Genomic DNA, 26,913 nt, shown 5'->3' on the forward strand with positions numbered 1-26,913 from the left:
TGCAGGTCTGTGGTGCAGTGCTTTGCTGCGGCTTTTTGTTTCCATTCCCCCCCAGTTTCTGCTTTAGCGCTGTAGATACACATACACAGGCTACTTGTCCAAGTAAAGTTACCAGAAGTAAACCAAGTGCCTAAGTCCTCCAGCTAACGTACTAGGTATTGATTTCCCCAATTCATATGTGAAACAATTTCCAGCCGTTTTGAGAGGTTATGCACTAATGTAACAGCAGGTTTGGGGTTTCTTTTTTTTTTTATTAATTAATAGTTCTCAACTTGGAGATTATAGAATCCAGATGACTTGGCAAAAAGCATCGGGTGCTCTTGGCTTTCCTTTGAAAACCCTGTATGTAGTGTTTGCACTGACTAACAAGATGGTATTGCTGTTTTTTGTACTGTTTTGTTTTTAATTTAAACTAAATATTGGGAATTTAAGGCGGTTGTATTACCTTTGTTTAAATGTTGTTAATCATAATTTTGTATTCAGGTTTAATTTTTGCTTGTTCAGTGGCAACTTATTTTCAGAGACCTTGACAATACAATAATATAGCATTATCTGACCTTCGCAGTACTGAGAAGTGTATGAATTTATGCCCTGTGAAGATGTGACTGAGAATCAGACATGGCAACTGAAAATTGGTTTTCATAAATACACACTAACCAGAGCCCTGGGCATATTGTTGTTGAGAAGCTTAAAAATCCACTTTTTTGGAAAAGCAAGCAGGACTCTCCTCCTGATGATTTCCTGTCTGTGTTTGTCCTCTTTGCTTTGTGACAAGTTTTACTTATTTTTTCTTTTTTTTCTTTTGATGTTTTTATTAACTTCTGTGAAGTTGTTTACTCTGAAAATGATACTGGAATATTTTAAGCCAAGCTGATCTTTCACCAGGTGTACTGCATGTAAGGGCTTTTCCTGCTAGCAAAATGCTTAAAGAGGATCATGTTACTGGTCGTCTGAGTTGTTGTTTTACAAAATCACAGCTATGTGGTCGGCTAAGATTTTGATACCTGTTTTGTGCACGCTTCTGGGGGGTGGGGGTTGGCATTTCCCTGAGGGTTACTGATTAGACGGAGTAAATATTGGTGTTTGATATCTCTCCTAATGAACCTCTCCATGAAATAATTATGTTGTAAATATACCTGGAAATCCAAGGGTTAGTTTTGATATTCTGGTGTCAGTATGGAAGATCTTACACGTCTCTTTAATACTCAAGTGTAAAGGAATGTATGTAGAAAAGCAGTCCCGTAGTGTGTTCGTAGTTCCTTTGGCTGTTGCTGTCCCTCCCTAGAGCCGGTGCCACCGCGCAGCTCGGATTAGGCTGACGCTTCGTTTCACTCGCAGCTCCAAGTGAATGGATACAAGAACCAGACCACCTTTGTCACCTTAACTTATTTCCTATTGATGTTAACTTTAACTTAGAATGTTAGACATAAATATAATTGTTGTATATTTTATACCAAGACCATTCTGTAAATATGAATTTATATTACTTTTGAAATGCTTCTGAGATACTATTATTTGCTGTACAATGTAATTCCAAGACAGATATGCAAACAAGTATGTCTCTTTCATGGATATTTAAACAGTGAGATCTTCCATGTTGAAGGTGATGTAATTTTTTTAAAAGATTTTTAAATTTTAAATTGCTATTTTGTTACAAAAATAGAGAAAATATAAAGGTTTGAGAAGTCCTTATTTGCCCTCAGGGAAAGAGCCCTCTGTGCACCAGAACTCCACAGAACATCTTCAGCATGATCTGAGGGTGAATATATACTACATAAATTGATTGTGTATTTACCTTAACTTTTTAATTTTAAAATTACAATTTTAAAAACTTGGTTGTGCTCTGCTGGAGGAGGATTGGGATAAGCTGCTTACACACATTTGCCTGTTTGTCCAGTGAAATTACATAAGCCTGACGTGTTCCCGCCGACCGCCGCGGCGTTTGAGAGCAGATGTACGTCTGTGCTCCTGTCTGCGGCAGGAGGTCCCGCGATAAGGCAGCTCTCCAGGGTGACCGGACACTTCACATGGAAAGTTGGTTCTTAGCTGAGGCTGAGGTTTTTTCAGTTGATTATTTTATATATAGGATGACAGGCAGAAGAACTCGGGGGGGTTTAACAGCATGCCAGCTTTGTCTTACAGTTGTCACACTGACTGTGTGCCTTCCAGTGCCCTGACAAGAAGCTGCAGGTGGGAACCCAGCTCTGGCTTTCTGCTTTGGTGAAGTTTCAGCCCTTGACCCTATCCAAACAAGTATGTATTCATTTGTCTGGTTGTAAATCAGGTGCCTTTGGGCTATGGAAGGGCTTATTTTCTGACACTGAGAGACAGTGACTAATCTTTGTGTGTTACTGGCAGCGATTCGCGTTTGGGTTCTGGCCTAACTTACCTGTGCTGTCGGAAAAAGGCCCATAGCAGATTGGGGAAAGAGATTGGCTCTTTTGCTTTGCTTGGACAAGCATTTTGGGTTGTTTTGGTTTGCCTTTTTTTTTTTCCCCCCTGCTAGGGGTGCAGCAGAGATTTCACATGCAAGAGATACAGGAATTATTAGTATCTAAGTTAATTGTGTTGCCTCGCTACCTGGATTCATTCCTTGGTTTGCCTCCTTTCCCACATAGGTCTTAACAGAGACTAATGCTTGTGCTGGGAGAATGTGTGTGTGCGAAGTGATTACCCGTATGTTCTGAACGTGTGCTTAGAGCAGAGTGATCGCCCTGCTACTGATATTTTGTTCCTGTAAACAGGTGACAAGAAGTGAATCTTAGTGTTTATGCAGATTTTTGCATTGTAGAATGTATACTAGACCCTTCAGAGGACAGGTTAGACTCTGTGCGCAGCAAACTGGCGTTGGTTCTTGCTGGTCGAGTACAGGGACACCAAAGTTTGACGTTTGATTTAGAGGGGAGAAAAAAAAGTTGTATGCAGCTGATTACATGAACTCTTAATTGCTCTTTGTAGAAGCCTAATTTGGAAGGTTTTGGTGCTTTGATGACACAATTGAATTTTTAATTTATCCCGTACTCAAGAGCTGAATGCTGGGTGTGTATAGTAGTGTACTAGGCTGGATGAGGTACAAAATGATGCGGAGTGGTCAGAACAGCTGAGGAAAGAATGCTTAATAGAACTTGATCTAAACTGAGAATAGTTCCCAACGTTGTTTTTGTTTGCTTTCTTAAAGCACAGGTTGTCAAGTTGTACCTGTTGCTGTACATACACACTGTGTGCCAGCAGCTCCTCGATCAGATTTGTGAACAGACTTTTCATTATTATTAGACTGTTCTTAAAAGGAAGACGTTGAATTTCGGAATGTAACGAAATGAGAAATGATCGGATTATCTCTAGTATGTAAAAGTCCATTCTTTACATTGTAGTTTAAACCCTTTGTTAGGAAGTTCCCTCTCAGCAAGGGACCCCTTTTGCAAGCAGAACACGATAAATGTGCTTTTGAAATGACCCGATTTTCCAGCAGAACTGACTTTGGCAGTAGCCACCGCCGTGTGTCTCTGCTGGCAAGGGAGCACGGCAGGGAAAACCCCACCTGTCAGTGATGGAATAACCCAAACCTCAATCATCACAATGACCGATACCTGAACATAATCCTATACTCCGTTATTTGAGGAGGATGTTTGTGGAAGCTTGTAGTCACTCAAGATTTTGCTGTAAAAGCTGAAATAAAACAGCCTGGCTACATTTATTACTGCCACAAGCCAAGGTCATTTGCACATAGCCCATGGGTTTATCCAGAGTAGATCTCCGTTCAAGGCATGGAAGTGCATGCGTTTTCTTAGCTGGGCAAACAAGTACATTATACGGTAGTTGTGATACAACACACGTGGCTTTGAGTTGTACTGCACATACCCACTGTACAGCCACTCAGAAGTATTGTGGTTAGCTTGCAGCATCTGCTGTCCGCATTTATACTGTTTATTGCGTATTCTTTTCCCTGGAAGTTTTAAGGAAAATTTTTTTTCTTGTTGCATTGATTATATTTTATAAATTTGCTTAGCTGGAAAGTTTGGGAAAAGAGGCCTGTTTGTCAATTGTACAACCGATTGTGAAGCTCTAGTGTGAATATTTTTACGTCTGTATTAGACATTTTCTTTGCAAATCTATTGTTCGATTGAAATGTAAATGAAATAAAAGATGGTGTACACCCATCATGTATAAAGCAGGCACCATCGCTACGATGGATTTAATGCTCATTTTTATGGCGCATTCTCAGCTTCTATTTAAAACTATAATTTAAAAATCTGTAAAATTAAATGGGGATATATGGGGGAGTAAATTCTATTCCGTTTATTTCGGTTTTGGGTTCCCAATGGTCATGTTTCCCTTGTGGTAGCGTAGGGGGGCCCCGGCGGGGGTGCCGTGTGTGTTTGCTGTCGCGCTGACGTGCGGAGGTTGTGGCGTTGGCCGGTCACGGGGTTGAGCATCCTGGTTTTCCGTGTTTGAGAGACTTGATGGAAGAAGTTTGCAGTATTGACATGTATTTGCATGCACGAATAAAAATTATTTGTCCACCTTAATCGCCTCCTCGTTTAACCGGGCCGGGGGGCGTGGCCGCGCAGGGGGCGGAGCCGGCGCTGGCTCCTCCCCCTTCCCACCGTTCCCCGCGCGGCGGCCCCGGAAGGCGGCGGGAGAGGGTGAGGCGGCGGGGCCGGGCTGGGGGTCGAGGGTTCGGGGCCGGGACGCGGGGTCGGCGGTTCGGGAGCGCCGCTCGGTCCAGCCGCTGCCGGCCGAGCCCGGGGCGGGGCGCGGCTCCCCGGGGGGCTGAGGGCGGGGGCACGGCCTGCGGAGAACGGGCGGGCGGTCCGCGGGGGGAGCGGGGCGGGGGCTGCGAACGCGCTCGCCCGTTGCTGCTGGAGCCGAACGGCTCCGCTTTCAGCCTGCGCATTGCCCGCTGCTCCCGGCGGAGGAGCCGCGGTTCTAACAGCGGTTTGCGGCGCCCGGAGCGGTCCCGGTAATCCCGGCCCATCTGGCGCTCTCCCCGTAATCTGTTTATCCTGGTTTTAACCGCTGGAGAACCTGCAGGGAAGCTGAAAGCCCTTTCCATCCATACATTGCTCGGGGTGTCTTTGTCAAATACATTAAATCATTTTGTCTGGGTGAGACCCTCGAGATGATCGAGCGACCATTACAATACACGTTAACGGGGGCCGACTTGCAGAGTCCTGCAGAGTGAAGCGCGTTCCTTCGGAGGGTGGGTGCTGCTGGGTTGGTTTCTGGTTAGCAGAAGATATTTTGGATAAAGAAAACGATTAACTTGGGGGCGAGTGAAGATTTTTAGGATAGCTGCAATCGCTTCATCAGCGCGTCAGCATCTAATTTCGCGTTGTCCATCCAGACGACGCTGTTGGCGCTGTGAAGGTGACCAGTGTGGTCAGTGGACAGGAGGAAAGATGAGAGACGTGAAGATCCTGCTTTTGATACGTTATTTCTTAGCCTGGTCATGAAATTGTAGCACTGAGCTTAAGAATTTTATCTTCTGTCTCAATACCCAAAAGAGTGTTTTCTGTGTTTGAGAATAACGTTTTTTTGTTAAACAGCAACCACAGTTACGTTTGCTTGAAACTCTTTTCCTTGCATTTGCTGTCTTCCCTACGCGCACTGACTTTCTGCAGAGGGCATCGTCTTCAGCAATTTGAATCAATGTAACCTGAAATGTCTTCTTCCAGGTGTTGATAGAAGCTTGTCTCTGAAAGACTGGAAAGTAGTACAGGTCAGAACATATTAATTTGATTAATTACATTTTCAGCTCAGATAAATCATTGTTAAAATAACACAAGTGATACTGGAAATTTAAAATGCAACAACTGGAAAATCAACCTTATAGAACTGAGTGAGGCTGATAAGACTCCCAAATAAAGTCAGAAAATTAATGCCTTGTGAATGAGAAGACACATAAAGTGTTCTTGCACTAGTGAGCCTCAAAAAGTTCTATTCCTAAAGGTTTTTAACTCCAGCGAGTTTGAAATTGTGACTCAGAATTAGCTCCTGTGACTGTCTGCAGCGCAGGCTGTTTGATGGTGGGCTATGAACTGCTCTCATTTGGCTAAAAACTGCTCTGAGGAGGTAAAGGACCATCGTTACGTGTTTAAAGTGGTGTGTATTTGATTAAGAGACATTCTCTGCTTGGTTGATTTATTTTTTAGGGCATCATGACTGCTTTGGATGATAAACTGCTGGGTGAGAAGCTCCAGTATTACTACAGCAGCAGTGAGGGTGAGGATGAAGACAGCGAGAAGGAAGATAAAGAAGGGGAGAGCAGCATTCCCGAGGGCGTTGGGGAGGTGGAGCTTTGCAGCGATGGCAGCGCTGTCAACACAGGTATCCCAGTATCAAACACATTGTTTTGTAAAGACTTTGTTGGAAAATTCATGTGTTTTTCTACAATGCGTTTTTCTAGTTGGAAGTCCTGGTTTTATGCATCCTTGGGTCAGAGGTGGATCGTTTCCTGCTGTAGTCTAAGAAGTGGTTGAGGGCTGGTGGTTCTATTTCAGGAGCACCGATATTAATCTTCAGAATAATCTTTAGGACAATTTTGAGAGTAGCCTAGTTAGATAAACTTCAGTCTTCTTAGACTAAAAAAACCAGATACAAGCTCAAGGACATGTCAGTGGCAAGTTACTACTTTTGTTTCATTTCAAGATTTTGCACAGTAACCAAAAAATTCATGAGGGCCGCTATTTTCCTACTGGCTTATTACTTGAGTTTTGAATTATAGGTGTAATTTTGTTACCCTTTTATACCAACTGTCAACATACTTAATTTCAGGTCCCAAAGGCGTCATTAATGACTGGCGGAGATTTAAACAACTGGAGACTGAGCAGCGGCAGGAGCAGCGCAGAGAAATGGAGCGACTCATTAAAAAATTATCTATGACGTGTCGCTCTCACTTAGATGAAGAGACTGATAAGCAGAAGCAGAAAGAGCTTCAGGAAAAAATCAATGGAAAGGTAGCACGGCACAAAGGAATCAAAATGCCACTCGAATGTTTGAACGTTCTCAGTTCCAGCACACGGGAACCCTTGTTCTAGCGGTAGATCTCTGTTGTTTCTCCCAGTGAGCAGGAGCACAGCAGCGGTGTGGGAGCTGTTCTGGAAATGTGTTTGCCAGGTGTTGTCAAGGTTAATTATTTTGCATTTTAGTGATACTTTGGGTGCCCAAATCAGTGCTCGTGGCTTGGTGAAAGCACAGAGCCACCGTTAACCTGAGTTAACGTGGGAGCGTGGAGCGGCCACTGGTGTTATTAGTGCAGCCCCGGAAACCAGAGTTCCCAAAACTGAAATCGCTGTTCCCGCTGGACGTGGTTTCTAATTAGATCAAAATAGAATGTAATACAGAGGGTGCCAGAGCCTTCATGAGTTGTACTTTGCCATCATTAAAGATGAGTGACCCACATTAATCCTCTGGATTTAAATTATAGAAGTTACCCATATGGTGCTGCGGGTCTTTTTAATATATCTTCGTATGTGTTTTTAGATGACGTTACAAGAATATAACATGATTCACAATGATGAAGACGATGAGGAATTTTTACAGCGATACAGGAAGCAGCGGATGGAGGAGATGAGACAGCAGTTGTACAGCGGGCAGCAGTTTAAACAGGTTTTTGAGATCACCAGTGGAGAAGCGTTTTTGGACACAGTTGATAAAGAGCACAAGAGCACACTGATCATGATCCATATTTATGAAGAGGATATCCCCGGCACCGAGTCCCTGAACGGCTGCATGATCTGCCTGGCCACCGAGTATCCAACGGTGAAATTTTGCCGCGTGAAGAGTTCGCTCATTGGAGCCAGCGCCCGCTTTACTAACAACGCTCTGCCGGCTCTGCTGGTCTATAAGGCAGGTGAGCTCATCGGCAATTTTGTGCGAATCACCGACCAGCTCGGAGAAGATTTTTTTGCTGTCGACCTGGAGGCTTTTCTGCAGGAATGTGGTTTGCTTCCAGAAAAAGACCTGGTGCTCCTGACTTCTATACGTAACCCGTCTGCGTGTTACAGCGAGGACAGTGATCTGGAAATCGACTGAACCGGTTGTACCGAGGGGCCAGTAGGTGTAGTTGTGCTGTGGGATGTTCTTGTGCTAGGGATTGCTCTCTTCTTCCTTAGTGTGGATACATGTTCTTCCCCTTCACTCACTTTGACTTTTGCACGTTAAAAACTTGTTAAAAATAACATAAGGAATTCCTAATATTTTCTTAAATTAATTCAATAATGTATGCACTGAAACAGTCTTGCTTTTATGCAATTAAAATGTATTTTACTAAACATGGAATTCTAACACAGTTCAGTAAGTTTAGGTAATTGTGCATTGTCATCTCTGTTCTCCAAATCACTGTATTTTTTTAAACATTACGTTCTCAGATCAGCTCTGTATGGTCAGTTGTTACAGCTTTCCTGAAGCAGTGTACGTGAGCACCGGTTGGCTCGAGATGTGGCCACCTCCTCCTCACTCAGGTCAGAACTGAGACTGCGAATAAAGAAGTTTTTAAGCATTCAAGACACTTACTAACCTGGAGCTGAACTGCTGCCAGTTAGCACTGCAAGGCCCCATCCTCTGTTCCCGGTTTGCAGTCTCCTTCTTGGAAGTACCTTCTTGTTCTAATGCTTGGCATCAGACTTTTGTTCCTTTCTCAGGAGTAACAACAGCCCTGACTTCATCCTGAAAATTACTTTTCAGCTGGAAAGGGTTCTTCTTTCTTTAACCTTGCCTGAGGCTTAAATCAGAAACTCTTTGTTCAGTTACAGCTCTTAATATATTACAGGGTTTTAAAATACCCACCCTTAGAGTTCATAGCAGTCACTCCGTCAGAAAATGATCCCTGCTTCTTCAGAAAGATACAAAGAGCTCCAACATGTGCTGAACAGCATCAAGGAGAATTTTGCTGGCAAAATGCAGAATTAGGACTTGAATAGCCTCAGAATTTCATCTCTCTCTAAAGTCACTGAATCCATGCTCAAGTTCATTTCTGTCATCTGCCTCAGCTGGGTCACCAGGTGTGTTTTGAGTGTCAATAACCCCTGGAGCTGGGAGGTGACCAGGGCTGTGTGGGACAGCAGCCGTGGGCCAACAGAGCAGCTCCCTGATGCAGGGGCGGGAGCAGGAGCAGCTCCCCCATGCAGGGGCGGGAGCAGCTCCCCGATGCAGAGGCAGGAGCAGCAGCAGCATGCAGGGGCAGGAGCAGCAGCAGCTCCCCCATGCAGGGGTGGGAGCAGCTCCCTGATGCAGGGGCAGGAGCAGCTCCCCGATCCAGGAGTGGGAGCAGCTCCCCGATGCAGGGGCAGGAGCAGGAGCAGCTCCCCCATGCAGGAGCGGGAGCAGCTCCCTGATGCAGGGGCAGGAACAGCCCCTTTCTTTGCAGCTGGTTCCCTTCTCTGAAGCTCGGGATCCAGTTTCTGCACAAGATGTTTAGCGGGATCGAAACATCGCTGCTGTCCCGGTTTTGCTCTTCGGGAGCCTGTCTTTGTACCGTGCATCCGTGGAGTTCACTAGCACAAAAATGCCTTGGAGCGGGGCTGGAACCCCAGTGCAGGCTGCAAGTTTTCACTCTGTCCTTTGCAAAAAATAACAAGTAACAGCCATCTCAGAAGCAGCACCACGGCTGTTCCAGTTGCTCAGTGCTACTGATGTCAAAGTTCTCATCTTCCCCAAAGCCGTGGGGTGACTCCCGCTGCTGGACTCCGAATCAAAGCCACCCGGCGCCAGCCAAGCCCGTTTCTCTTCACGACCATCACTGCTGCTGAATGCAACGGCCGTGTACTGTGCTCCCCTCCTGCAGCACCTTTGGCATTACCCTTTGTCACCGATTTCATTTCATTAAGGTGTGTTTATTTATCTTGTTCATGCTCTATTTACTTCATAAACCAGATCACAATACGGGGAAGTAATTTTCAGGGCTCCTGGTGCATTGCAGTTCACGCTCCTCCTGCCCAGCTGGTGCTGCGGGGGAGCCTGGGGACAATTAGGGACCATTGGCAATTTTTGAGTGAGATCCTGAGAGGCGAGTGTGCACTCTGTGCTTCCTTATTGTTGGATCATCTCCACGTACTTCATTTGATATCACAACGTTTGCTTTCTCATGCATTGCTCGTTTCGCTTGTTATTTTTTAATTTTGAGGAAAGTAGACTATGGTTACCTGAGTATGTGACCCAATGTAATGCTGTGTTTAATGATTAAACTTAATTGCAAGTTTTCCGTGAGGTGTTTTGGAACACCGTGAGGAAATTAAAATGTCTCTATGTAAGCGCTATGTTCTTAGTAAGAATGAATCTTAGAATAGAAAAGGAAGAATTTGTAATTGTATCTATTTGAACTGTGTTTTAAAAGTAGTACGGGCAGAAAAATAATTTGTAATTAAAAATTGCTGAATTGGCACAAGTTGTAGCTGTTTTAAGGGAAACTGGCAGAAATCCAGATTTTAAAATGTGGTAAGAAATTATTTCTTTTCATCTCAGAATTGCAGAAAAAAAAAACCAAGAAAGTTACGTGAAATTAAATCACTGAGCATGGATATCAGCACATTTAAGGAATAAAAGAATGCAAGAGCTGTGATTGCTATTTGGGCTGCGATTCGGCGAGGCCCGCGGTGCAGCCGGGGCCGCGGTGCCGTGGTACGGCCGGGCCGGGCCGGGGGGGCTGCCTGACCGACCACCTGTCGAGTTTTATGTTTATGAAGTAGGTTTTTGGCCCCTGTGGCAGCAGAGCTGCGATGGGATCACAGCCCGTCCTGCGCCGTCGGCTCCTGCGGCGAGGTGGCTCCAGTCCATGGCCGTGCTCGCGTGGATGAGACGCGGTTTATGGTGCCAGTACCAAAAAGGTGGGGAAGGAAGGTCTGAATCCAATTAATCATTGATCTGGAAGAATGTAATAAGTACTATACCAGGGGGAGCGGGGTAGAGAGAAGCCGTGCCATGAGGCACTGCTGGGCTCTGCTGCTGATGCTTCTGTGGGTTCTAAATCCTTCCAAATTGACCCACTGGTAGTTATGTGCCCTAAAAAAAACAGCATTCTTAATGTGCATTAAGCAATATAACAAAGTAAACCTGATTTAGAAGAGGTTAGTTATTAATTTTTAAGTGTCTGCCCTTCATCCATTCAATAAAAATAAAAACTACAACTCGTAGTAATGTTGTGTCTGGAAATGTTTTGGTTGTAGTGTTAAATTCTGCTTTATTTCTCTTAATTATCGATGTGGTCCTGACTTGCAGATTAAGAGTTGGGGTGTGTTTATATACACATATGGGGACTAAAGTGAACATTAAATTGTACAAACACCTACATAAAGTAACACTTGGCATGGAGGGGTCAGGCTTTGGGTTGATCAGGCGCCTCTCCTTCCCCCAAGGCTGTTCTGTTCTCTCACCATGAGAACCTCACTTCAATCGATGCATTCCTGCTAAACGGTTTGGGTTTGAATAAAGGATGCTTTTTAATTCTGTCAGATTACAGGCACAATTCAGCCATAAATAAAAAACAAGTTTTCTTAAAATATTTTAACAGGACAAGAGAGCTCAGAAGGACAGCGGCTGGTCCTGGACAATGAGGTTGGTGTTTGTCTCCGTTAAGAGTTTTGAGACATTTACACTGGTTGTATATCTGCGATATGACAGTAAGTTAAGGCATGGTGAAGACCCAGCGGACAAGACTGAGGTGCTGTGTGCTCTGTCTTTGCTGTCTGTCCTTTCCTCGTCCCGTTTTCTCGGCTGCCTCCCAAGTACAGACGGACACGCAGACGCAGCCCCGCGGTGTTTTGTGTGTCCCCGTGGCCGCAGCCTGGTCTGGGTGGTGCGATACACCCCGCAGATCAAGAAGGTGCATGTACCAGGTCTAAGTCATCTCTGCGTCCGATTTTCATCTGCAAGAAGTCCTATAAATAGGAGTTGGAAAAACCACTTGTCAGGGAGGTTGTGTTGCCCTGGGGAACGTTTTGGTTTGGGCAGACAGCCCCGCTGCGGAGAGGGCAGCCGGAAACAATGGGGTTTGCAGGAGGGTGTGATTCTGCGTGGGGAAACAGGAGTGGAAAATCACCTGGGTTGGTTCCTTTTTAATGATGTTCCAATACAAACAGCGGAGTTTGGCCACAGGACGTGAATGCACAAGGAGGCGCAGCCACTGCTTGGCAAGGGCAGGAATTAAATCACGGAATGAGCTTAACTTGGGCATTTAATCGCAATGTTGACCCGGGTGCCAGGCAGTGAGGGACAAGACTTACAAAAGAGAAGTTCATATGGATTTTTTTCACCTTCAACCTACCTCTTCTTTCTAAAATGTTCAAAATGTGCCTTTGTTGAAAATCTAAACAAATGTTCCTGTGCAATCACGCCACGAAGGGGCCCGTGGGGCGGGCTCGGGGGAGGCCGGTGCCGTACTCAGATGGGGGTTTGCTTTTCCTTTCACCATTAGGACCCGACTTACTTTTGCCAGCATGTGGTTAAACGACTTTCCAGCGTGGATCTTGCGGAGCGTGGGGCCGGAGGGGTGCGTGCTGCCCGCGAGGGAAACCCGGAGCAGCTGCAGCGCAGCTGCAACCTCTGCCCTTCCCTCCAACCGCGGGGACCGCTTTGCACGGAACAGCATTGCAGAGAGTTGAGCCTCCTTGTGCGGTCTGCTCTGGTCGGTAACAACCTCCTGCTCGGTGAATCATTGCTGAAGAGGTCGCACGACCAGAGACAAAGGTTTTCATTGTTGCTGCTCGTGCCGCAGGAGCGCAGGCACTGCTGTCGTTCTGTCCACGTCCGTCCCTGTGCGGGCAAGCTGCAGCTGGGCCCCTTGGAGACGTTGTTTAGAAAATCAGAGGATGTCCTGTGAGCCGTGTTTACCCAGAGCTCGGACAGCGGGTAGGTCTGGCAGCACCCGCCTCTGCACCGTCCCCAGAGCTGACGGTCCCGGGGACACCTGGAGCCCTGGCCTTGGCAAGGCTGGTGGATGCTCCTGACTAAACACCGTGTTTAGATGCAAACTGCTGCCTCCTACTTTGGCTGCGCATTGCGATGGCCAAGCTGGTGGGGATGTGAATAATTTCTGCAAACCAAAAGACTAACAAAGAGCACACAAGGGCTGGGCAGCGCTGGGCTGGGGGAGGCTCCACGTGTGGGGCTGTGGGTCCCCAGGATCACGGAGGAGCAGGTTTCAGTATGTGTCAGATGCTGGTCCTGGGGTTGGTACATGTTACCCCTCCAAAGAAGCCATTGCAAAGCTTTTCCAGCTAGCAGAAGGGTGAGGTACAGGAGGGAGATGCTTTGCTGTGCTGGGCTGCGCCACGTGGGAGCTGGTGGCACAGCTGGAAGATACGTTGTTCAAATGACTGAAACTTCCAGGGCAGAAGGTGGGACATCACAGGACTGTTGCTCCCTCCCCAAATGGCCAACACCCCCATCCGTCCTCATATTCTCCCCCGGGAATGGCAACAGAGACTATGGAGGAGGCTGTCTCCACCTGGATGTATCTACCTTGGAGGTACCACATCTGCTGGCCCCCTCGCCCCTGCCTGCCCTGTCCCTCATGTGCTGCCTGACCCCAGGTTTTGGGGCAGTGCCCTGTACCAGGACCCTCTGCCCCAGTTCTCCTTGTCTCCCAGGGGGTCAGGATGGAGAACCCCTCAAGAAAGGGGGAGCAATGTCTCTGGTGCTGGTGAGACAAAGCTTGGAAACTGGCTTGAGGAAATGAGAGAAGTTTTTAAAAACATTTATTATTCTACATGTCCATTCTCTTAGAACTGGGAACTGAAGGGGATCCAAAGGCAGTGACAGTAGCTTGCCAGCTACCATGTCATTATGTCAGTGAGGGCTGGCGGCTGCGTGCGTTGCTGGAGCAGGATGGAGTCATGCTCTGTGTGCCTTGGGGACGCCATTTGCTGATCTATTATTGCAGGGAAGTGTAATGATCATCGGGTGGAAGAGACTTCACCGCTGTGTTTGCACAGAGGAAGCGCCTTGCTCGGAGCAGCCCTGCGCAGGCAGCCCGCGGTGTGCACCGGGGTCCCAGCCAGCGGGTTGGAGGTGCTGGAGGTTTGATCTGACACTTCTCCCCAGTCTCCTCCTGCAGAGATGTTGCTTTGGTTCCTTCTCCTCGGCCATGTCTCGGCCGTGCCCGTGTGCTGGGCAAGGTAGGTGGACGGTCCAGAGCTGCTGCAGGAGAAGTGCATCAGGGCAGGTTTGAGCTGCAAGCTCAGCCGCTGCTGGGCCAGCACAACCACACACGGCATGTCCTCCCGTCCCTCTGAGTGCTGTCACCTGCCCCCTCTGCCTCCCCTGGGCAACTCAGCAGCTTAACCGGCCACAGCACAGGAGGGAGGACCACGAGGGCTCCCCGGGCTCTGCTCCTCTGTCCCTGTGGCAGAGAAGCTGCTGGTGTCCTGATGCTGGAAAGCTGTGTGGCCCAGGGGGTGACAAAGGACAGGGGAGTCCAGAGTGTCTCAGGGAGATGGGTGTCACCTGGGAAACCCCAAAGCTGGCTTAGTGTGAGGTATTGGCAAGCAAGAGAATTGTGTCTGCTGAGGACAGCGGTGGCAGCTGCACTCCTGAGGCACTTGAGCTTTTTGCAGAGCTGGTACCAGCCTCTCCTCAAGGGCTGGTGTGAAGGACACCCAGGGTGGGACCATCTTCTGTCCCGGTCCCGCTCAGCGCAGGGGTGGGCATGTCCCTGTGTCCCCCTGCTGCCTGCAGGAAGGAAGGGGACGCTCAGTGCCCGGCCGGCAGCTCAGCTCAGCCAGCACTGGGGTGAGGACAGTCTCTACCTGGGCAGGTTGTCCTGGTGCTAGAGCTCAGCAGATGATCCACCAACCCGAGGGCTGCCATTTTCTGCAGCATCTGGCACCTGGAACGCCACGTATGGGCACTTCTTCACGTTGAGGCACACAAGTTTCTCAAGTGATGCTGAATTGACTATCTCAAAGCCAGTTGCTCCACCAAACGTACTGGGCTTCCAGTACTCTGGGGAGCAGATGGGGTTTCCGAGAAGCCCCTTCAGGGAAAACGGAGATCCGATCTCAACCATGCTTTCTCCAAAAATACCATTTGGTTGAGGTTTCTCAAGCAGCAAGCCCAGGTAGAACTCCAGAGCGTCGATGTCTCCATACAGCTCTTCCAGTTCTGCTGCCTTTTCTTCCTCTCCTGTACCAAGTGAACATCAGAGGGCTTTAGCAAGGGAATCGCCCCCCAGTAAGGACTGTCCTTGCTGTGGGTAACAGCACCAGCCCTGTCCCCCCGGTGTGAGGGTGACGATCTGGGCAGGAGCAGCTGCTCTGCTGGGACCAGTGCTGGGTGGCAGCTCCTGGTCTCATACCCCAGCTGAGGGTACAGACCGTCTGCGCTGCCCCAGCAAAGCCCCGAGAGCTCCCACAGCAGCACCGCAGCCCTACCTGTCAGCTCCTGGAAGGACTTGTAGGGCTTCATGCCAAACCTCTTCCGATACTCGTTGAACGGCTGGAGCCTCAGCTGCCGGGACTCCTTGATGACCCCAACGGCCACTTGCAAGACATTGGCATTGATGGTTTGTCCCCCACCAATCTGAAGAGTGAGAACACAAGGAGGAGCAAACGTAAGGCACAATGTGGCACCAGCATCCACTCCAGAGGAGCCACCGCATCAAAGCATCCAGGTCCTGGGCACAGTGTCATGGAGACCAGCACAACATCACAGCAGCGAGGGGGTGGGAATTACTGGTCATTGCGACAAAAAGCTGTAGAGCAGCTTGGGTGAAAGCTGATCCTGTTCCCCGGGTGGGTCAGGGAGAAGCCACAGATGGAGCCACAGATGGAGCCACTCGTGGGCGGAGGAGAGAGATTATGGGGGTTTGGGATCACAGGGGGAACCTGTGCACCCAAGCACCCGAAGAGCAGTGGGTCTGCACCTCAGCTTCGCTGCTTTGCAGGAGCCAAGAGGGTCACAGCTGTGGGTGTAACCACTTGGAAGAAAACATCCATGTGATGGCAGCAAAGAACAGCACCAGGCGAGCTGCTCCGTGCCCAGGCTGCTCCACAGCCCGTCTGTGCAGGAGATCCCAGCTCACCGCAGGCTCCTGGCGTCACCATGGTGTTTACTACAGAGCCGAGACCAGGTAAACGGGGCTGCCAAAGCCCAGCCTTGCTACGGTGCTTGTGAGGAGGACTTGTGGTGTGCCTGTCAGATGCTGCCCTGGTTAGAAGACTATATGTGATGTGTGACCCACTGCTGAAGGGGGATGTTTGTTACTGCAGTAATGGCACTGCCTTCAGGGTACCACCAGCATCCCTCCCCAGGTACCACCAGCATCCCCCCAAGGGTCCCACAGCCCTGGCACTGGCAAGGAGGGGAGAGCAGGACCTTACCCTTCCTGCAACCTGCTTGGAAAAGGACTCCACCAGCGCCTCCACACCGTAGTCCATGAGCATGGAGGTGTTGTAGAGGAACTGCTCATAGCTGTACTCTTGCCCCTGGATGATGAAGGAGTCGGGCATCAGCCCATGCCAGTGATAGAGCTGGTTGAACTCCACCGCGATGCGATTCCGGTACTGGAACTGTGTCCCAAACAGCAGCTCAGGGTCAAACTTGAGGCTGAGGAAGTACCCGCTGAGGTGCTGGACATAATCTTCAATGACAATCTTAATGGTCTCCCCTGGGCAGGAGGCGAGAGGAGCAGCCGTCAGCTCTGTACGCGAGTGCTGTTACCCACCTGCCGCGGCAGCGCATCCCAGCAGCCGCCGCCGGGCAGCTCCCTGACCACGGCCTTGTTGAGACGGTTGGGAATTTTTCAGTGAATTATTTTTTTCACCAGCAAAAGTCATTCTGCCAAAACCAAAATGGTTCTGGAGGAAGCCGACCTTGATTCGCTGCTTAGAGATAATGTGCTGACATGGCTTTTTTCTGGATTTTGGTCAAAAATGACTTTTCATGAGATTATGGTAAATTTGTAATAGAACATCAAAAAGAAATAATTCAAAATTATCAGAAAATTATTCAAAATTAATTTTTTTGATGAACCAAAGCAAATATTTTCTATACGGACGAAAGTCAACGATCTCCAGAAGACTGCCAGATAAAGTTGTCCAGCCTCTAAACCCAGCCTGGCCTCCACCCTCAAACAGAGACCAGCTACACCTTGGGGCCTGCCCGAGCGGTGGGACACGGGGCTCCTCACCAATGAGGACGAGACGCGCTGTCTGGAAGAGCTGCTCGTCGCCCCAGGTGGGATGCTCCCGTTTCAGGATGTCGCAGACACGGTTGTGCTCGCGCAGCCAGAGCGTTTGGTACATGGAGAGCCCGGGCAGCAGCCCGAACACCTCCTGCCCCATAGCCAGCTGCCGCTCCTTGGGGATGCCGGGCGGGTAGACCATGTGAACTGGAGCATCGGTGACCATTGGGGGGTACATCTCTCCATCCACCACCTTAGAGAGACAAGGACAGGATGGCAGAAAGGGAGGAGGGGAGAAAACCACCCTGTGATGGCGTACCCAGCTGGGACCTGCCGCCCTACGGGCACCGCGGCCGCTATCCTGCAGGTATTGAGCAGGATGGAAACACCTCCCTCACACAGCCCTGGCTGCGGGTACCTGCTGCCAACCAGAGCAGCCTCACCCTGAAGCTCTTCCCTTCAGCCAGCAGCTGCTGCGGGGACCCTGGTGCACTCCCCATGGGGCACCAGCCCTGGGGTCTCCTACAGCGCTGGGGTCTCCTGATGCTCCCAGGAGTCGCTGGCCTGGCAGCTGCCAGAGGGATGTGGCCTTCAAACAGCCCTGGATCACAGGGCTGAGACTGGTTGTGCCGCGTGGTACCTGGAATTTCAGCTTCCCATCTCTGAAGAGTCGCAGCTGGTGCTGCCGCTGCAGGTTGTCCCCATACAAGTGCCCAAGGTCCACCTGCCAGGAGAGCACGGAGTCAAAGCTGCTCTGAAAGGCCCTGTGCACCCCAGTCCCCCTCCTTGCTCCCCACGTGCTCCACACCACCCTCTCCAGTGCCCTCACCCCATGCCCCAGCGCCTTGGTGAAGCCACGTCCCATCTTCCCAGACGTCTTGAAGAACTGGTGGGTGAAATGCTGGGCGAAGAAGGCGAACATCAGATTGGTGCCTCGGGGATCAGCTTCAAACTTCTGCCGCAGCAGGAACCTCTCCGCCAGGAGCTGGGGGTCGGGGAGCTGCTGCTTCCCTGCGAAGGACGGGGACTGAGGGCAGCGGTAGCGGGTACCGGTACCACGGGCTGTCGGCGAGCGCTGCCGGGTCTGCTGCAGCACCAGGCACAGACTCGTCTGCACAGACACCGCACAGCGCTCCTGCACAGGCTACAACATCCCCAGCAGCTCAACCAGAGCCACCCCAGCAGTGCTGCAGATGCCATCAGGCTTGTCCTGCCTGCGGGATGGTGGCACCGCACGGCACTGCCGGCAGCAGCTTGTGGATTATCCACAGCCACGAAAGCTTCAGCATGAGCAGATAGGAAACATGGGTGCTGCACGAGGTACGGACCCAGGGTGCTGCTGCGGCGACTCAGCCCCACGACTGGCACCGCGTGAGACCCCCTGTGCCAGCCACGAACCTTTAGTCCCCATGGGCGTGGGGCAGCCGTCCGGCACGGGCGGGAGGATGCGGGTGTAATAGCTGACGTTGGCGTAGGCCTCCCAGCTGATGTAGCCATAGTCAGAGTTGAAAGTGGGGGGGCTGGGGATGAGATTGGCACGAACTGAAAGGAGAGAGAAGGTCAGCACCACGGGCCCTGGGGCAGCACCCCATGAGCTCTGCCCCCAGCCCCTATCTACCCACTCAGTGCTGCCAGACGCCCTCCCCGACACCCCGAAAACCAGAAAGGTCCCAGCGGCAGTGGCGCACAGGCATCCTGGGCTGTGCTCTGAGCCTTTTAAAGGCTGCAGCTCCCTGCAGAAGAAGAGAGTTCGCACTGGTGTACTAAGTGGATTCTTGGATGATGAACGAGATGACAACCACACAGAAACAGCAAAATCAACAGCCAAAGCCTTGTGAATGTGTCGCTGCAGCTCCAAGGGCTGGAACCTAAATATTTATGCAAAGTGCAGAATGTGGGAACATGAGTTACAAGGGCCAGCTCCACATTTTCCCAGGCTGTGTTCCGTGCCACTGTTTAAAGAGCACTTTGGGCCCAGAGAGCACAGCGTGCCGAGCGTCACTCCTGTCTCCCAGCTGGCTGCTAGTCCGGTGTGCGGCCGGGGACACACGGCCAGGGACACACGGCCAGGGACACACGGCTGGGGACACACAGGCAGCCCAGCGTGACGACCCCCTGTGCTCCGCTGCTGCCTGGCCCAGCAGGACGATGGGGTGACAGGATGACAACCATTCTGGGTGTCCCACTGTGGTGCCTCAAGCCCAGTGCCCGTGGTAGCTTCTCAGCATCACTGCAGCAGTGCCACCCCCACCTGCACCTCTGTTGGTGCCCGGGAATCCCCAAGTCCTGCTGCACCCCGAGACCCGCTTCAGCCCCTCACCTGTGAGCACGAGCCTCATGAGCGTGTCCCTGATGAAGGTGCTGTTGATAATGTCCCAAAGCCCCGTGAAGTGGGTCAGGATGAAGTGGAAGAAGGCAGGACTGGGCTTCAGCAGGTCACGGAGGCGCGTCCAGAACTCGGCTAGGAGGAGGCAGACCAGGCAAACCGCTTGCCCCACTAATGAAGCTCATTAACAGCGCCAGCCCACCCTCACTGTCACTGCCGGTGAGAGCACGTGCTGTGGGCACAGTGCTGCCCCAGGACCCACAGCTGCCAGGGGTCCGGTGGGACAGAGGGACTTACGGGAGGTGCAGTTGGCCCCAAAGTATCCCGTCCGCGTGCAGTCACACTCATATCCTGCCAGGCCGACCCTCACGCACACCCCTTGGTGCTGGCAGGGGTAATAGCAACAAGGATCCACTGTGGGGAGAGAGAGATGTCACCATCCATCACAGTGTCACTGTGCCCAGGGGCTCCCTGCTCCCCATGGGATGATGCTGCCCCAAACACAGCTGAGACAGATGCAGCTCAGTTGGAAGCACTGTGGTGTGTCCCCCTAAGATGTGATGCTTTGTTGCCAGCTGCTTCTATGAGCCTGTCACCAAGTCTGGTGTCACCGACGTGCTGCGGGGAGATGGCAGAAAGGCTCTGCAGGAGCCAAGCGCTGCCCTGGCCATCGCAATCCCAGACCTGCTCAGCTTTTCTTTAACCTCCCTGGTGAGGTGTTTCGGGCAGGACCATCACTTCGGCACTGTACCTGCTTCCTTGTGGAAGTCAGCCTGTCTGAAACACCCAGGATTGCCAAAGGAATCATCTGTACCCCACAGCCAAGCACCAACGGGTGCTGCAGCCCCAGCCCCAGCATGGGCTGGTGCTGCCAGGGCCATGTCCTGCCCAGTGCCCCATGTCACCGCAGGGCCATCTCACAGTGGCCTCCTACACAGCCAGGGCTGTAGCCTCATGTACAGGGGCCGCTGTGCCCCCAGAGCCCCAGCGCGGGATAAAGTCATGCAAACACAGCACCGCTGTTAATAATAATGGCAATTGTCAGGGCTGAAGTTTGCTTTGGCAAGCAGCTCCTCCGCCCTGGCCGCCCTGAGCAGATGAAAAGGCCCGATGGCTGGGCTCGCTCCCTCTGCTCCCGCCTGGCCCCTTCCTCCTGGCCCCTTCCTCCTGGCCCCTTCCTCCGCTGCCTTGTGCCCCAGCCTGCAGGCGAGAGATAAGGGCCCCTTCCCAGCAGCGGGATCCTGAGGGACAGACGAGACAGGAGCAGCTGCCACCAGCCTGGGTCAGCCCCCATGGACCCAGGATGGGGCCTTTGTGGCAGGAGAATAAAAGTTGAGCTGGAGCTCAACCAGCTGAGGGTTTCAGCAGGACAAGCGGTTACCAGCTCTGCTGGGACGCACACTGCTTGGGGACAATGGTGCCACCAGCACACAGTGCTTGGCCATGGGGACAGGGATAGACAACACGCCTTGAGCAGCAGAAGGGACCAAGAGCTGTCCCCAGTGTCACAGCTGATGAAGGAAGGTTTCCTGAGTCCATTGGCCCGTCCGTGTGGTCGATGAGCTCACCAGGCCCCTGCCAGACCCCGTTCAAATTCTGCTGGAATTTAGGAAGAGGTTCCAATGCTGGGGTGGAGGGACAGGCATGTAGAATAGAAACCACATTTTTTCCATAGGAAATTACAGCTAAAAATTAACGTATTTGAAACATAGAGCTAATTTTGCAAAGTGGCTCAGTCCCCCAGCTGGCTGCCCGCTGTGACCCTAAATCCCTCGCGTCATTGGGGCTGGCTTGCAAAGACATGTTCAGCTCCCAGCCCTTCCATCAGACTCCCTTTCATCTCACATGAAATGCATCCAGACGGAAGGCAGCAGGCAGGTTCTTATTTATCTCAGACAAATTAAGGTCAGACCACCCATTCAGATTTTTGCAAGATGGGAACTTTTGCAAGGGGGCCTGTGTTGCAGTGCAGCTGTAGCATCCTTCAGGCTGTTCCTGGACCGGTAGCTCTGTGTTTGACTCTGCTGCAAACCTAAAGCTTTGACAGCCCTGTGCCATGCCCAGTGCAACAGGGGGTTGTGGGGCTGCCGCAGGTGCTGCAGCCCTGGGGTCAGAAGGATGCTCCGTGCCACTGGCTCTGGCACGGCAGGTCGTGTCCTGCCCCGTCTCTCCAGCTGATGCGGAGGGTCATGGTGAGTTCACTTTGCCGGGGCTGTCCCGGCGCAGGGCTCACAGTGGTGTCAGTGCCGCGGGGTCCCGGAGGTGGGGCAGGAGCAGCATGTTCCAGCCAAACGGGTGGGAGGGGGACAGAACGTGTCCTGGCCTGCAATAGCAGCTCCCTTGCATCCTTTCGGAGCCTCCCTCCTGCGGTGGCTCTGAGCCGCTCCCCGGCCAGGAATCCTGCGCCGGCCCTGCCAGGATGGCTTGAGGTGCAGGGAAAGCTGCTGTGAGCCTCTGTGCTGGAGCACGGCCCCTCCGTGATGGCAGGACTGGTGAACACGCTCCATCACCACTGAAAAATGCCAGATTTCAGGGACAACATCCGCTCTGCGAGCCGCAGCCAAAGCAACCTGGCATGAATCATGGCCAGGCTGGGACTGGCCTCGCTTGATGGGACATGGCTCCATGGCTGCAAGCTTTGAAGATTATGAAAGCTTCATGCACTTGTTTTTCTGATTCAAGGAGGTTTTCTCGGGCCCACGAGTGGTTCACAGAACATGCAGCACAGCCAGATTGTCATCTGCAACTACTTCTGGCGGCACCGTGAGCAAGAGTCGTGTGCCAGGGCTGCAGCTGCACACCACATGGGGCTGGGCCATTCTCCCCCTGCACCCATGGCCAAACTGTGCCCCATGGCCAGGCTGGGCCCCACAGCCGGGCTATGGGCTGACCTGCCCATGGAGCTCAGGCAGATGGTGATGTCTGGGTGCTGCCTCATGTCCTGTTTGCCAGTGGGTGAAACAGCGTGGGCTGTGGAATGGCTGTGGAAAGGACGGTCAGGTTTATTTTTCAAGAACACTTGTAGAAAACTACACCCCTGAAGGCAATCCAGCAGCCAAGGGCAATATCTGCCGGGGAAAACAGGGAAACACCATGGGACCAGCTTGGCTCCACTCACAGCCAGAGGAAAAGTCTACAGAGAGCAGACATCGTGGCTCAGAGCCAAGGTGCAGCCAGCAAGCAAAGTAGAAGGGCTGTAAGCAGCAAACACCAAGTGAGCTCACAAACACCAGCTTCAGCCCAACATCCTGTTATTTGGTCTTCGAGAGCAGATTCAAGGGCCTGATTAGTGCTGTGGTCCTTCTGGTGTGGCACAGGGATGGAGCAGGAGCCCGGCTGTACTGCTGACAGCGCCGCAGGGCATGGTGCAGCTCCCCTAATTCCTCAATCAGATATCTGCTTCCCTAATCAAGGCTTGGAAGAGAGCTGTCCTTTCATGTAGATCCCAGGTATCTTTTTTTTTTCCCTTCAGGTAGTAAAATTTGCTTTGATCCTGGCATGCCCCAGTCAGCTCCAGGAGCTGGTAACAGCTGCGCCATCCCAGCATGTGTCTGTCCCAGCTGCTTTGGGCATGTGGGTCCCCAGTGGGTCCCCAGGCCCTGCCCTGTGCCCAGCAGGACACACAGATGCTGCTCCCTGTCCTCAGCCCCCAGGAAGAGCTCCTCAGGGAGGTGAGACCCATGTTGGGAGAAGGCCAAGCTGGAGGAGGGACTGGACAGAAGCTGTCCCTTGCTCGTCCCCACCCGCGCTGCCTGCTCAGCCCCGTGCACCCACCCTGTGCACAGTTTGGGAGCTCTTGGGTTTGGACACATCAGTTCCCACCACAGTGGGTAAACCTGGGCAGGCTGCTGGAGACAGAGTCACCATCAGCACCATTCGCACTGCAGGCAGCCGGAGTCCTGCTGAGGGATATGGCCCACATGCTGTTGGTTTTGCTGAGCGTGTCACTTTAGTGAGGAACTGTAAAACCTGAAAAGTGCTATGACCTTAATGCTGGGATGGCATTTTTTCTGCAGGGAGGAAGGTCATTTCTCGGAAGAGGGACTGGAGTCAATGCTCCATCAGGACCTGGAGAAAACTGCACTGTATGGGCTGGAGATGGAGCTGATGGGATTCCACACATGGTTTTATTTCACAACACGCTCTGTGGATGCCTGCCATAAGCAGCGTTACTCCTCGACATCCCCAATGCACAAGCAGCCCAAGCCCATTGCAGCTGTGCTGGTGCATGGTGAACTGCTGGAGCACATGGGCACAGGAATGAAACAATGACTTAGGACACTGATGCTGTCTCTGCTGCCCCCAGCCTCCATCCTTACCCCCAAACTGCAGTTTCACCTGCTATATGTTTGGGAAGAGCAAGGAAGGGCCCCGACATTCATGGATACTATTCCCCTTTCTTCTAAGAATCCCTGTCCCAGCTGGGATGCTATGGGGAGCAGCCAGGTGCTGCTCCTCAGCGCGGTGGCTGCGAACCTGTCCTGCCCCGGGCCTCTGCGGGGTGGCGGTGGGCTTGGCGGGAACCCAGCCCTGTCGTGCAGCCACACTTGGGCCAGCGACAGCTCCTCCAGCCCTTGCGTGTGGTCTCAGCGTGGCCGCAGCAGGAGGCAAAGGGGAAGTTTGTTTTTCATGGGTGATGTTACTCTCCAGTCTGGCATGACCAGCCAAACCCTGCAGCTCCAGCTGCTGCGGAGACTCTGCCCCAGGCGGTGACCTCGGGGCTCCCGGCCACCGGTGCCACAGCTCCTGCTGGCTGCCCGGCTGCCCCTGCCTGCCCTGCCTGTCCTGCCCCGTCTGCACTGTCCTCTGCTCTGGGGCCCCAGGGCCGGGTCTCGCAGCGGCGGGGCGAGGACCAGCCCGGGGCGATGGGCGCGATCCCGGGCGAGGACCAGCCCGGGGCGATGGGCGCGATCCCGACCCCGGGGACCCGGCGGAGCGCGGGCCCGGCCCGCAGGGCTGGGCAGGGGCTTGGGTCGGACACCCCGACCTCCCCCGGCGCCGTCCTGGACCAGGTTCCCCTGCATCCCCCAGTACCGAATCCCCCGGCGCCGGGTCTCCCTTCGTTCTCACCGTCCCCCTGGTGCCGGGACCCCCTCGCTCCCCGGGTCCCCCGCGGTACCGGATACCCCAGTGCAGGTTGTGGCCGCTCCCCTCGATACCGGATCCCCCGGAGCGGGGTCCCTCCCCGCTCACCGAGGCCCCTCGATGCCAGATTCCCCGGGTGTGAGATGTCGCGTCGCTCCCCGGTACCCGTTCTCCGGTCTCCCTCCCTCCCTCCCAGTGCCGGCCCCCGCCCCGCGTACCGGAGCCGTCGGTGGCGGCGGTCCCGGCGGCGCAGAGCAGCACGGCGTGGGCGAGGAGCAGCCGCAGCCCGGCCCGGCGCAGCCCCGCAGCCAGGGGGACACGGGCCCGACACCCACCACCCATGGTGAGAGGCAGTTCGGCCGTGTCCCGTCGCCGCTCCCGGCCCGGCCCCGCCGCCCCCGCCCTCGCCGCGCCTCCTCCCGCCCCCGACGGGACGGGGCCGCCTCCGACAGCCCGGCCCGCCGGGAGGGGCTGCCCCGGCCCGCGCACCCTTCCTTGGGGTCCCCGTGACCACCCGTACACCCCCAGTCGTGCCCTGTGCCCCGTGTCCCTCAACATCCCCACTCTCTGGCCCCCAGGTCTCCCTAGTCCCCACATCTCCAGCATCCCTCTGCCCACTCCCTGGTGCCCACATCCCTCTGCACTCCCATGCCCACCCCCTGAGCCACAAGCCCCCTGCCTGGGTCCCCATGCCTTGGGACACCGTGTGACAGTTCAGGCAGCAGCAGGGCCATGGGCTGTGGGCCCAGCCCAGTTCCCTCCAACGTGTTGCAGGAGGCTGCCCCAGCAGCGCTGCCCAGCTGGCACCAGTAGCCAGGCTGTCCGCAGCCGCCAACAACCAGAAAAGCTGAGTTTATCAGTGAAACCATCGCTGAGTGTTTCCTGCCTGGCTGCCTTGTCCCCCGGTGCCAGCTTGCTGCCAGCAGGGACAGGATCAGGCCAGCCCATGCATGCATCGGCCACCCCACAGGGGAGTGCATTGGGTTGGGAGAGCTCTGCATGTGACTGGGGTGGGCGAGAGCGCGGTGGGCTGCAGCTCTGGCTGGGACAGCCTCACAAGATGGCTCTGAGCCTGGTAGCACCCAGAGCCCAGGAGCTGTGGCTCCTCTCCCTATCCTGTGCCGCTCTGCGGTAGCAGCAGAGACCCTGGCACAGGCCTGCGAGGGTTTCAAGATTATCTGGAGTTTTGCAGAGCAGCAGGAAGCCCCGGCAGAGCTGGGGGGTGCGCGGTTCCTGTGCTTTGCACAGAAAGCGGCTGTGCAGTGGGGACAGGGGCTCATGCTGCGTGGCTTTCCTGGGTTTCAGCAGCAGGGAGGGAGTGTCCACACAGGGCCAGCGACTTTTGCAGGTGTCCAGAAAGGAACAAGGGCCTCAGGTCCAGCTTTAGTGGGAAAATGCATCAGCTGGAACATGAAGATGAGCTCAGCAGGCCCTTGATGTGCTCTCACAGGGTGGGGACACTGGCTGCCTCCCAGTGATGAATATGCACTGGAAACGAGGGGCAGGTTCTGCTGTATGTCTGCAGTTGATATGGTCAGTGTGTGCTGGGCCCAGAGCTGCTCTTGCCTGCTGAGCCCCTGCCTGTGGGCAGCGCCGTCCCTCCGGGCACTGCACACCCGGCACTTGCCCTGTCCTCTGGCCCCTGAGACAAAGAGCGGCTGATCCATGGGGATGGGCACCAGATATAAAGCCATGGTAGGCTGCTGGTTCAGCATAGGCGGATGGGTTTCTGCAGGGTGTTGGGATGGTTTCAGCATGAGCATGGGGAGATGGTGTCAAACACTCACCCAGGTGCTGCCCCGTTCCCCTGCCCCACGCCTGTGCCCTGTGGGGCTGCAGCAGTGGGGCAATGTCAGGTCTCCCCTCCCACCACCACCACCGGCACCATGGTGTTGTAGCCCCACAGGGAGCAAAGCACTTCACCCTGTAGCTGTGCACCTTTCGCTTCCCTTCAGCACCTCCAGACCCAGCTCCGACCTTTCACCCTCCCTGTTCACACCTATCACCTGGTGCTGTTGTCTGCAGCATTGGGACCTGGCAAAATGCAAACTCCCTTGTCTCCCCTGCTCAGCCTGGCAGCCCTTGAGGATGTCCCATCTCTGAGACTGCTCCTGTGCTCTCAGCCCCCTCTCTTCCCCCTTGTCAGGTTTTAATAATTGTTCAGTTGCACAATACAGGAAATTATTGCAACAGCCCCAAGGCCAACTGTCTCGCCAGGGCTACCGGGGGGCTGGCACTGAGGCAGACGGAGCATGTTCTGGCACCCAAGGGTCATCCCCACCTCCTCCTGTGTGATGCCAGGGCCTCACTGTGCCTTCTGCCATCCTCTCATCCAGTTCCTCTTGTCCAGCCCTGCGTTGGTCTCACACTACTCTTCTGCTTTTCA

The 26,913-nt window shown here is 53.0% G+C and overlaps 2 protein-coding genes across 5 annotated transcripts; one reads left to right on the forward strand and one right to left on the reverse strand.

Annotated features, from left to right (window-relative positions):
- Positions 1–4,568: 4,568 nt before the first annotated feature.
- On the forward strand, positions 4,569–10,381 carry PDCL (phosducin like). 4 transcript variants are annotated; one of them, XM_065035482.1, is made up of 5 exons: positions 4,569–4,643; positions 5,676–5,719; positions 6,153–6,327; positions 6,775–6,956; positions 7,483–10,381. In XM_065035482.1, the coding sequence occupies exons 3-5, from the start codon at positions 6,159–6,161 to the stop codon at positions 8,032–8,034; spliced, it is 903 nt and encodes a 300-aa protein (XP_064891554.1). In that variant the 5' UTR covers positions 4,569–4,643; positions 5,676–5,719; positions 6,153–6,158; the 3' UTR covers positions 8,035–10,381. The 4 variants fall into 4 exon arrangements, with proteins under 4 accessions (XP_064891554.1, XP_064891556.1, XP_021135897.1 ...); XM_021280222.2 differs by lacking the exon at positions 4,569–4,643 and adding an exon at positions 4,857–4,960; XM_005512996.4 differs by lacking the exon at positions 4,569–4,643 and adding an exon at positions 4,903–5,200.
- Positions 10,382–13,674: 3,293 nt separating this feature from the next.
- Positions 13,675–24,943, reverse strand: PTGS1 (prostaglandin-endoperoxide synthase 1). Its single transcript, XM_065035456.1, has 11 exons — positions 24,746–24,943; positions 19,740–19,856; positions 19,437–19,577; positions 18,515–18,658; positions 17,946–18,127; positions 17,757–17,840; positions 17,123–17,369; positions 16,314–16,600; positions 15,366–15,513; positions 14,742–15,117; positions 13,675–14,664 (listed from the first exon to the last, which is right to left on the reverse strand). The coding sequence occupies exons 1-10, from the start codon at positions 24,867–24,869 to the stop codon at positions 14,762–14,764; spliced, it is 1,830 nt and encodes a 609-aa protein (XP_064891528.1). The 5' UTR covers positions 24,870–24,943; the 3' UTR covers positions 13,675–14,664; positions 14,742–14,761.
- Positions 24,944–26,913: the final 1,970 nt, after the last annotated feature.

Source organism: Columba livia, chromosome 19, assembly GCF_036013475.1.
Source record: "Columba livia isolate bColLiv1 breed racing homer chromosome 19, bColLiv1.pat.W.v2, whole genome shotgun sequence".
Lineage (NCBI taxonomy): Eukaryota > Metazoa > Chordata > Aves > Columbiformes > Columbidae > Columba > Columba livia.

Excerpts from the sequence above, each read along its gene's own strand:
- PTGS1 (XM_065035456.1), bottom strand. The coding sequence starts at position 24,869 with ATGGGTGGTGGGTGTCGGGCCCGTGTCCCCCTGGCTGCGGGGCTGCGC. Across the intron at positions 18,128-18,514 it reads CACGCCCATGGGGACTAAAG|GGAAGCAGCAGCTCCCCGAC; the intron begins GTTCGTGGCTGG and ends CGTCCTTCGCAG. Across the intron at positions 15,514-16,313 it reads CCAAGCAGGTTGCAGGAAGG|ATTGGTGGGGGACAAACCAT; the intron begins GTAAGGTCCTGC and ends CTCACTCTTCAG.
- PDCL (XM_065035482.1), top strand. The coding sequence starts at position 6,159 with ATGACTGCTTTGGATGATAAACTGCTGGGTGAGAAGCTCCAGTATTAC. Across the intron at positions 6,328-6,774 it reads TGGCAGCGCTGTCAACACAG|GTCCCAAAGGCGTCATTAAT; the intron begins GTATCCCAGTAT and ends ACTTAATTTCAG. Across the intron at positions 6,957-7,482 it reads AGGAAAAAATCAATGGAAAG|ATGACGTTACAAGAATATAA; the intron begins GTAGCACGGCAC and ends ATGTGTTTTTAG.